This window comes from Gambusia affinis, linkage group LG21 (genome assembly GCF_019740435.1).
Source record: "Gambusia affinis linkage group LG21, SWU_Gaff_1.0, whole genome shotgun sequence".
NCBI classification, from domain to species: domain Eukaryota; kingdom Metazoa; phylum Chordata; class Actinopteri; order Cyprinodontiformes; family Poeciliidae; genus Gambusia; species Gambusia affinis.
In genome coordinates, this window is record NC_057888.1 from 17,619,935 (window position 1) to 17,631,723 (window position 11,789).

Genomic DNA, 11,789 nt, shown 5'->3' on the forward strand with positions numbered 1-11,789 from the left:
TAAATTTACAGAGCTGTGAATGCAGATGTTGACTCTTCCACTGTGTTATTTGGGAAACAACGCAGTAGACTGATCTACTTTTGTCATTTTGAATGATGACGTGGTTTAGCGTAGGCTGATAAAAGATAAAGTGAGCTGTGCCCACTCCTGCACACTGCAGAAGCCTCTCATCAAGATTAGAGCATAAAAATACCAGCTCTTTGTTGCTGAGTCATTTTGACGCAAGATTGAATTTAGATTGTGCCACATGATGTACCAAAAATAAAAAAATAAAAACTTGAACTACAGATGAAATTGAACATATATTTAATTTGAGTCGGTTATCATTTATTTCTGTTTCATTTCAGACGATGCAGTTTCAGGGTCGGTTAAAGTTCCTCCACGGGCAGAAAAAGAAGTCGCCCACTGGGACGCTGGTTCCTGCCCAGCTGGGTCTGTTCTGCATCGCCGTGCCCCTCTTACTGCCCTCCATCACCGAGATGAAAGTGAAAAATATTTTAATGCGGGGAAAGAACAAAGGTGGGGGGATTATCTCTCCGATGGAGCACGGGTAAGAGAAAATGACACTACAGGACTCTTCACTTTGAATGATTAGAAGAATCTGAAACTTTAAACGCTTGAAAAAGCAAATGTACCTGGTCCTGATTGCTGTCGAAGTGTTTAAGCAGTGGCAAATTCAGGTACAAATTGAACTAAAATTTCAGTTGCAAGTCATTTGAAGTATGCATTTGTACAACTGGAAAGCAAGAAACCTATATAGCTACTTTCAAAATACAAAAAGCACAAAATTCACAAAAAAGCAGATATTAGCTTTAATTTTATGCCTAAAACACATGAATGTGGTTTGATTTAAGGTTTGCATCTTTCCAGCAACTTTAATCCATAACGCTTAAGAAAAGTATCCCCACACCATGACGGTGCCACCACCGTACTCCACAGAGAAGATGGTGTTTTTGATGGCCAGAACATTCATTTTTGGTCTTTCATCAGACCAAAGAACTTTCATCCATGTGCAACATGGAGTCTCCCATGCTGCTTTTGGCTAATTCTAGTTGAGACCTATGAGTTTTCTTCACCAGGGTACTTACTTTATTTTGCAAAGTCAAATAGGTACCACTTAAGTGATTCATGACTTTACAAAGGCATAAAAAAAACTGTATGTGGCTTAGATTAGTCTCTTCCAGTGTGAGGTCTCCAACCAAACTCCCTCCTGGGAGGCACCGTAAATTACACAGGATGCCAAAATTAGATCTGTTTTTATAAGTACATCACAAAAGACAGCAACATATTTGCAGAATTTTACATTTCTGGCTGAATGTAAAACACATGAAATGATGCTCTGAACCACAAACATTTCACGCAAGTGTTTGTGATTTACGGGGGCTGCGGGGTGTGGGGGAATTTCAAAAAAGAGAAAGAAAAGAAGAAAGAAACTCAAACGACACATCAACAAACATGTGGGAACGGCTTCGCAGTGTGGCACTGTCCATGTGTCTTCATGGATCACTTACTGAAAAAAATTAAATCCTATTTTAAGATCTTAGACAAAGCGTTTGGCACTGTTGGATAGGTGTGCATCTGTTTGAGATTATCGTGTTGTTGTAAGTTAAAATGAAGTTAAGCCAAAGCCGCTTTATAGTATTTCAACAAAAATATAAAACAAATCATCTAATTTAATTCATCGACCCCTTAACTGGCGGCGAAAAAGGGAGAGTATTCAAACGAACTAGATTTGTCCCATGGACAGGAAAGGGTAGGGTTAAGGGGTTAAAAGCAGAAAGCAGCAGATGTTTTTACGTGATATAGCCACTGATTATTACAGTTGGAATATTGTCCACATTTATTTATTATTATTTTGATTCTGAGACAAAAACTAGAGGGAAAAAAGAGAAACACTCAATAAATTTAGGAAAACAGCACAGAATATTACTCCTTTTTTAGTCAGTCTGTCTGACGATCTGATGTTAGCTAACAGCAGTTAATTAGTTAGGCTATCTGCTCCAGCAGTCGCCTGCTAATGTCAAAAAAAAAAAAAAAGAATTTCAAAATACATAAGAAACGCTATTGAAATCACACATGATGAAGTTTGTTCACGCGATAATTCATTTAAAACACGCTGTGCCATCATCCTCCTACCACTTCCTGCCGCCTTCTTTGTCATTTCCACCAGGAGCAAAATCCGGTTGTTGATCACATTTCGACACAGCCAAAGCGCCACCTCATGCTGGCCCCAAAAAACTTTTTACCAAAAAACGATTTTGGTTTTTGTTGTTTGTTTGTTTTTTAAATTGCTGCATTTCCTTTAAGCGAATTTATTTTTGCAATTCGACTTTGCGCCACCACATGGTGAATTTAAACACAGATATCGACAGACTGGTGACCCGTGCTAGAAAACGCCACTCCCACTGTGTGTGTTCGCTGTGCGCTGCCAACACACCTAGAGATCTTCGGGTTGTGCGTGTAAACCGCTGTTGTTACTTCCTCAGAAGGGACACATCCCAGAAAACATGAGTCACATATGGAATTATTCTCATGACCACCACAGTGAATCAAGCCGAGATATTTATTTTTTGACTCATCTCTAAGTAGAAAGGAAGAAAATGGGCCAATCCCAGCGTAGTCACACGAAGAGAACGGCAATATTTCTGAAGCAACACTTGCCAAACAATCTGCCGACTCCACTCAGTTATTTGAAATTGAGGTTTTTGAAAGTGAGCTCTGGCTGTTGTTCATTAAAAGGATTGTCAAGCTGTGTGCATAATATGGGCTTTGTTCTTTAATGGCCCATGATGGAACAACAAAACGTATCTCTCTCAAAAAACCTTCAATCAGATGTGTTTTGTGTTGCTTTTTAAACTTTATTCGGTCCAGAAAACTCAATTGAGAACTTTTTAGGCCATTTGTCCAACAGAGATGATGGAAGTCAATTACATTTCACCAAACTCAACCAGCTGTTAACCACATTTTTGACATCAACGGCTGTTTTTATTAACGTGTTTGCTTCCATTTTTACAATGCTAAAGACAGATGGTAGCATGACTGTGCTCTTGGGGATAAAGTAGTAAAACATCTTTATTGTTAGACGTCTAACGAAAATATCTGTAATAGCGTTGATAAAACACTTAGCTTCCTTCAAAACTCTTCAGGGGAAACAAAACCTCAAAGCAGATAAAAGTCAGCATAGAACAATCTCAAAATGTACAACACCCTTCGTTCCGTCACACGTGACGAGGGAAAGCAAGATTTTTTCCACAGGGTTTTCTCCCGAATACATTATTTTTAATCTACCAGAAAAATCTCCACCCTGTAGCTTGGTGAACACCATTTCCTTTCAAATTCAAACGCCCACCTGGATCAATAAAACTAATAATGTTACGATTCTCGCCCAGAAGGCCCAGCAGGTTCCTCCCTGTCGTGTGTGTGTGTGTGTGTGTGTGTGTGTGTGTGTGTGCGTGCGTGTGTGCGTGTGTGTGTGTGTGTGAAATGTGCCGAGTCATTTTTAGCATGACGTAAAAGCTCTTTCCTCTTCCTTTGATTTTACAGTTCAGTGAAAGATGGAACTGGGGTCATAAATAATTGTGATTTTTTTTTTTCCCTGCAAAATGCTGCATATCCGTACCGTGACACCCGTTACTACATCAGTTTGCTAATTAGATGTTGTTAATTACTCCTTCAAGAAAGAAGGGACAAAAATTCATACTGACTTTATATGTAAATAAATGTTGCCTCTGTTTTTTTTCTTCGTAGAGAGCGCGGGGAGCACATAAGGAGGCATTCCATCGGTGGAGGAATGGGTGACATGACAGACCCTCTTCTCCTCACTTGTCCCCATCCGGGCTCTACACAGCGAAGTCACCACGCACTCTGGTCCCCTCTTTGCAAAGACAACCTCAAGTGCAGCTCCGACAGCTTCTACGGCCAGGAGGAACCCCTCAACTTCTGCAAGTCCTCCGTGGCGGACCAGAAAGGCGCGGCCTCTGGCATGGGCGCAGGGTGGCCCATGCGGCAGCGGGCGGGGCCTGTCAGAGCCTCCCAGGGAGTTGGCTACATCCCATCCAACCGCTTGAACAGGACTGGCCAGTACGGGAAGCCCTACCGCCTCTCACCGAGCTGCCACAGCGGCAGGGGCGCAGACGTGTACGTGTCTAAGCTGTACGGGTCGTCGGACGCGGACGCCTACTGCGTAGACCTGGTGAAGAGCGAAGACGACTTCGGGGAGTGCTACGAAGGCCACATGATGTCCGAGATGCCTCCCATCAAGATAGAGCACGACTCCGACTCGGAGAACGGATGCGAGATGTACGGTCAAACCTGGGCCTGCCGCAACCAGGCCACCATCGACCGTCACTACGGGAACGGGGCGTACGACCCAAGCACTGGTCTGCAGCTTAAATCGGAAACGGACTACTATGACCCGCAGTACTCCCCGTGCCAACGAGGAAAAGCAGGAATCAGCCCCACGTACAACAACGCCGCCTACCCCGGCTACGCAGTCCACAGTGGCGCTCGTCTGTTGAAGTGCGACAAAGACTTGGTCAGTAACGGCGACTCCAACCAGTTCAGCCCGCAGAGACTCTCGCACTCGGACTCACTATGCGGCAACCAGCCGGTCAGCCTCATAGAACCAAACGTCTACCCTCAAAAGGCGTACATGCACCTGGACTACAACAAGCACGCCGCCTACGAGTTCAAAGGTCACGGCTTGATCCATTCGATCAAACGGGAGCCGATGGACTCCCCGCCCTGGTCTGAGAACGGCCATGACATGAACCAGTCCATGATGGGCGGCTCGAGAAACGTAATGCCATGTGTGATGAGCACGAGCCACCACAAGTCCAGTCCCTACATTTACATGCAGTGAGAGGACGACAGCCTCACGTGAACACATCAGCAGATTATCCACCCACACACAACCCCCTTCACACGCACAATTACACACAGACACAAACAAATCAGTACGTATTATCTTGTTTTCCCCTTTAGCGTTTCACGTACACGTGTGCTAGCATTACAAAGGAAGGGTTACCGCGACTCCCACGATGTCAAACATTTTTCTCAAGTTTAATGAAGAGGTCTCAGGTTCAAAAATCAATGTTTTGACAATCAACAATTTGACTTTCAGAAGATGTTACTTTTAAAAAAAAAAAAAAACAGGTACAGATTTTGGTTTTTAGCACTTTTGGATTTAGTGAGTGTGAGCAAAATGTCCAAAATATAAAATCCTTTAGTTTTTGTATCGTTACACCTGGATTTTGCAGGATTTTATTTTTCTAATCTTTGTACAACTTACAGCCGCTAACACTTTCACTTAAATTGAAGCTTAGGATAATGCACTTTGAAGTCATTTTTGCATATTATTTTGATGCGTCACGTAATTCCATCGCTTTCAAGAAATTTAAAGCAAATTTTAGGTAGAACAAAAAAAAACCTCACAAGGCTTTTCTTATGCAATAGAACGCCAGATATATTAACATTTGGCTTTTCACTGAGACAATCTCGCCAATTTGTGCCCTCATGTTTCCCTTTGCACTCAACATTTTCCATCAATGTGTATAAATTATGGTATATCAGTTTATTTTAGATATGTTTTTTGCAGCAGCAGATATGTATTAAAAGCATTGATACCCCTAGCAGATTTAAAAATGATCAACCACAAACTTCAAAATGATTTATTGCTACGTAATTTTTTTATTTTTTTTGTGCGGCAATTCTGGAAGAGCTATAAAGATTTGTCGCTCAGGTGCGAGAAGTCATGCATGACATAAATCCTAAAAAGTCCACCTGCAAGATGCCATGTGATCAGAAATCAAGCATTACAATTGCAGAAACTTGAAAATTCTTACCTATAGCAATGAAACAAAAATAAACAGATGTCATCGTTCAAGATAATACACTCAAATCATGTGAAATCCAATCATCTTTGCTTGTCTTTTATTGCTTATGTAAAGAACTTCAATTGATCTCATTTAAAAACGTTTTGTGTGTTGATGGACCAGATTTTTTTTTTACTTTTATTTATTTTATTTTTTATTTTTTAGAAACCATTATATCCCCAACACTTTAGCATAAAGTTTATTAAATATAGCACTACAGACTACTTTATTTTGAGATTATTTTCCAAACTCTACCAGCAGAGCACAGTCCATGTGCAGGTAATCACCAAAACATGTTCAGCTAACAGTAAGGCCAAAGAACGTTTTGCATCTTATCCGACACTACTTGTTGGGTTGGACCCAGCAAGTGGAAGAGCACAGAGCCTCATCCACGTCTCTGTGGGGTGTTTTCATCAGCAGGGCGCGGCGTGGTGCGTTTGCCCCGCGCCTCTGAGCTCATTTAGTAAGAAATGAAGGGAGTGAAATCGGCCTCTGTGTGCTTAAAGCAGAAATACGATGCGAGCACACCGGGAGGATTTCTGCACCAGTCCGACTGAAGCAGCCAGTCGAGACAAACTGATTTCCATCAGCCAGTTTATCGAGCGCGTTAAAAGTGCATCTAGACCATTAGATGTTTTATTTTCGTTTCACCAGCTCACATCTCACTGCGGATCTGGCATATTGTCACTGGGAGAAATGTTAGCTTTCCTTATCTACTCTGTCCAAATGCGTCTGGCTTTTGTGTTCACGTCAGTATTTTTTTATTAATATTATTTGTTGTTGTTGTTATTGTTGCACAAAGTCATTCAAGACTAATCCAATCTCTGAGTCTCAGTTTTGTGAAGCTTCTGTCGTAGCTTCTGACTTGCACTACTGGGAAATAGTTCAGTTGAAGTTCGGCCTACCCAGACACGTGTCTGAGTCGTCACGCACAACTGTACACAGTGTCACTGTCGTGGATTTGTCCTTTTTCTTTTTTGTGTGTGTGTGTGTGTGTGTGTGTGTGTGTGTGTGTGTGTGTGTGTATGCCTGCTCATGTCAATAAATGTTTCATGATTTGTATTTATTTGTAAATGGTAAGTGCATAATTTAAAAAAAGAAGTCTAAATTTGAAGGCTCTCCCTTGTTTTATTAACGTAAAGACACAAAATGTTTTTTGTTTTTTTTTCTTGATATCTTTTTGATAATTGTCAAAAATAAAATTAAAGAGGCTTACCTCATGGAGGAGGTAGCTGCAAGGTAGCGAACATATATGCAGTGTCTTCCAATGTTTTTATGTGTTTTTGCAAATGGGACTTAAATATTAAAGATTTTCTTTACATATAAAGAGTCTGGGTGTTGAATTTTTGTCTGAAAATCACTTGAGGCATGACTGCCATAAAGGCAGCAAGAAGTTATCAAAACCAGTGACAGAACAGATGTCTTAAAGGGTGGTGTTATGCATTTCCCAGACACACATTGCCATTTTATAGCACAATCAATCAACTATGTTACCTTCAGCAGCTATAAAAATGTTCTATATACCGAACATAAAGAAATTTGACTTCACAATTTGAAATTGTCCTCTGTCTCTTTAAGAAGCACCTGCTCTTTCCGACATTCCACCTTCAGAAAGTCATCGCACATTTCACATCATTTTTACCAGTGTTTCACTGATTTTATAGCTCAGTTCCACCGGGTGTTTGCTAATTGCAGCTGGCTAGTCTGAAGGAGCCGAGTGGAGAAGCCATGTTTAGTGAGGCAGAAGCTCGGCCATGGACTGAAGCTCCAAGGAGGATCTTTGTGGAAACAGGCGGAGCTTTGTGAGAGCCATGGCGTTTGGGCACTCTTGAATGGCCGCCATGGAGAGTCAAGAATCTCAGAGATTAAACAGAAAGAATAAAACCAACTCTAGAGGTATGATTTTAATGAGGGAATAGCATTACAGTATGATATAGTACTGTAATGCTTCAACTGAAAGCTGAACTGTGACCCAGAGAGATTAACATTAATCAAAGGGAACAAAATCCAAAAGCACAAAGGGCAAAATAAATGAACTGACCTGAGGATCATAACACTGACATATTGCCAAAAATTTTTCTGGAGCTTAGATCAGGCCAGTGTTCTGGCCAATCAAATACAGTGATAAACAGGTCAATAAACTGGGTACTGGTAGGTGTGTGTGTATGAGCCAAAGAGTCCCAAGTCCTGCAAAATGAAATCAGCATCTCCATAAAGTTTGTCAAAAGAAGGAAGCATGACGTATTCTAAAGATTTCTGGAAGAACTTTATATGACTTTGGACATGATAAAAGCCACAGGGTCATTACCAGAAGCATGACGTCCAGGACGAGTAACAACACAACCAATCACGACACAGCGCAAGTCTGTAACCTCCACACGTCTGATCCCGGCATACACACCATATTCAGGATGAGGAGTGCAGCAAAAGTGACATAAATACTTCAAACACACACGAGGATTTGTTGCTTCACAAAAAACGTCCATCTGTCATATGTTTTTTCTTTTTTTTTTTCTTAAAAGTCAACATACTTGGCGAGGAAAAAGTGTGGCAGCCACATTTAAACCCAAATCATTGGTGAGTTGACTTAATTGTTATATAATGATGTTTTTAAGCTAATGGTGTAATTTTTGAAAACAAGAATCTGACTCATAGTTTTTCCATAAAGCATCACTAAAAGCTTGTCTCTTGAAACAAACATCGTACGATGTGTCATCTAATGACTTGAATCTACAGTCTGTATAAACCTGTACAAACCTTCAATAAGTTTGTACAGATGGACTTTTTTTTTTTTAAGTTTTTGTAGTATTAATAAAAATGATTTTAAATAATTTTTACACCAAACACAATGGGCAAATAAATAGTTCTGAGCAGCATATTAAATCAGTCTGTCATTCTCTGCTGCTCCGTCCTTCCAGAGCTCCAACAACCACATTTTATTGTTCACTAAACATCTTTGTCTCCTTAACGGCCTCTGAATTTTTCAAACATTTTACCAAGTGTAGTTTCCTCCTCTGGATTATCTTTAATCTTTTAATAATACATAAACACCAGCGAGGATACGTAGCGCATTCGCTCTATGATTAATGTGCTGCGAAGCCGGCCTGACAGTCCCCACCACAAAACGTTCTCCGCTGCGTGGGACGGGGCGGAGGGCCCGGGGACCCGCTGGTATCCCCCCCACCTCCCCAGAAAGAGCGAGAACGGAGAGCGAGTCAGGGGACCAGAGGGGGGAAAGACATGAAACCTAAAAGCCTCGGTTAGCACCTGATCTCCAGGATTCCCGGGAGAGCAGGATTACTCCTCCTGCCAGGCGGTGAGAGCTAACGTACACCCAACACGCTCGGTTTGGAGTCGTCCCTGAACGCCAACATCGCACACTGAAATAATAACAGACCCGTGAGCCTCCCTCTTGAGCCTTAATGCTCAGTTTAACTTTTGGTAACAGTCGTACAAATCTCCATAATTTCTGATGTGCAGAGAGATTGGTTTTCGGATTAGTTGGCTGCACATATCGTGTTGAAACACTGAAACATGGAGGGTGTAATGAAGACATAAATAATTCAAGACATTTTCATTTCGTCTCAGTCTTCATTTCTGTTTGAAGAATTTGACTTCTTCGTCATCACAGTTTTGTGAAACTGTGAAGAAGTTTCCCTAACTTTCTGCTGTCGAAATCTACCGACCTCCACACTTCATGTGTCCTTCAATCTGGGTCAAGAACAGCGCGTGGGAAGCTGAACGGAACGGCCGAATAACAGAATCTGAAGCTTGTATCGTAAAGAGTGATGCAAAATATCAGAAGCAGTTTGCCAAGTACACCGTGCGGCGCTGATTCATCCCTTTTCCGACAATCCTGTGGGCTTGTTTGGGTTTGGCAGTTGCCGGGAGAATGACTGTTACCTGGTGGCACCTGGTGGGATTATTTGGTGGGGCGGTTATTCGTTAGCTGGGCTCAGCACCTCTGTTCCAGTAAAAAGGAGCTGTGAGTGCCGCAGCGTGCCAAGTTATCTCAGAAGATTTCATCCCAATCGACTTTGTGGGAACAGTCTAAGGATGGCCCCTTCCTGTTCCAACTTGAGAACCGAAGCGCAAAGCAAGGCCAGCTTGGTGGGACATAACTCCACCGGGCTCCTATGGAGAAAGAATGGAAAGCCGGTTTGGAGAGGTAGATGGGTAAGAAAAAGTTTTGTGAGAAGCTTGTTTTAGCCATTAGACTGAGGAGACTTTGCTCCAGACCTGTTCGTCTTGCCTGAACCGCATGTTTCAAGTCATCCCAAAACATTTCAATAAGATCAAGATTTGGCCTTAAACCTGGACCCAGGAGTTCATATGTCTAAGCTGCAGCCAGTTTTCACACTTGGATGTTTTGGGCATCCCAAAACCACGACTCTTCCGCATCTACGCTTCACATTTGGTACTCGGTTCTTTTTCCAGAATGTTTTATATTTTAATACGTCCCCTGTCACGGTTTCCAAATGATCCTGGGTTTGTCTACTTCCCTCCCTGGCAGACTCCAATCCGGCCTCCGTGTTTTTCTTAGAGAGCAAAAGTTTCCTCTTTGCAAGCCTCCAATGAAAGCTGAACTTGTCCAACCCTTTTCTGATTGTACAGTGAGAAAAAATAAATAAATGGGGAAGTTCTTTTCAGACATTAGATGAAAAGAGCTGGACGGTGTCCACCTTTTTAAAAAGCATGAAAGGGGAAATGTTAAGAAGCAGACATAGAAGAGTTTGGTTGATGCTTAGGTCCAGTTGAAAAGCTTTTGGAGTTGATCCCAGGAGGCGAACAAGCCTGGCTTTCATAAAGCAATTCATAAAGCAACTTTCTGAGATCAAAGATTAAGAATTAGAAAAACACAAATTGTCAAAATAGATGAACCAGCTGCTCCTGCACTCATCTATGCGATGGACGATTATTCAATTCTCTTTAAGTCTGAGAACTTTCTCACATTCTGCTGCTTCTGTAATGCTTTCCACACCTACAGACCGCTGAGCTGAGATTATCACCCGGGCTAAATTGTCCACGCTCCATTTTCTGTCAGAATCCCCCTATTTTAATTACAATAAAAAGGGTCGTTATGGACAAGAAAACGCTGCAAAGGCAGACAACAAAATCCAAACGTGATGACAAAAACACAATCCGGCAGGATCGCGAGTCGCAGAATTTAATTCTAAACGTGGGAGAGAAGCAGAAGGAAAAGGCGGGAAAAGGATCAACGCTGTTCTATCCTCATTACATTACTAAGTAACGTTCTGCACCGTTCCCTTCGACTGTAAGAGACGGAGCAAATGAATTATTAAAAGACTCCGTCTGCATGTACCGTCTCTCTCAGGAGGGACAAAAAGGATAAATTTAGAAAGAAACAATTGTGTGCCGATTTCGTCAAAACTCTGAGTAACTAAGCTGGAAAAGAGAAAAGTGGATTTCGATTCCTCTCAGATTGCTTTATTTTGCTTTTTAACATCAGTTCTAACGGGATATTTAACTCTACATAGTGTATTGGAAAACAAGGAGGAAATAACGTTTAGGCAAAGTTGTGACTGTAGAGGAATCAGTGTGGTGTGCAAAAACATGAATACATGAATACTGCAAACGTCATAGGTCCCTTTCACGTGGATGTACATTTCTCAACCACTCATCTCAAAATGTTGCAGTATTCATAAGCCGACAAAAAAGAAAATATGGCCAGGTGGAGATATGACTGAGAAAATAATATAAAATAAGATTCAGACGAAGATGAAGCCAAATCTTTAGTTCCTGTTTCCTCTTTAGCAGCAGCAACGATGCCTAGCAGGAAGTTAGAAAAGCAGCTGTTTAAAATGAGCTGCTGCCTCAAATGTTTACCTAATTTTTCACAGGGAGTGTCCACCCCAGTGCATTCTGGGATTGCTACCCGTCAGGTTAGTAGAAAAG

General features: G+C 41.7%; 1 protein-coding gene across 1 annotated transcript in view; it reads left to right on the forward strand.

Moving 5' to 3' along the window:
- Positions 1-7,196, forward strand: part of ahrra (aryl-hydrocarbon receptor repressor a) — a 92,150-nt gene extending 84,954 nt beyond the window's left edge. Inside the window, exons 8-9 of the mRNA XM_044104634.1 lie at positions 348-550; positions 3,748-7,196. Coding sequence (XP_043960569.1) covers positions 348-550; positions 3,748-4,861 — 1,317 coding nt within the window. The 3' untranslated portion in view covers positions 4,862-7,196. The remainder of the gene's footprint in view (positions 1-347; positions 551-3,747) is intronic.
- The last annotated feature ends 4,593 nt before the right edge of the window (positions 7,197-11,789 follow it).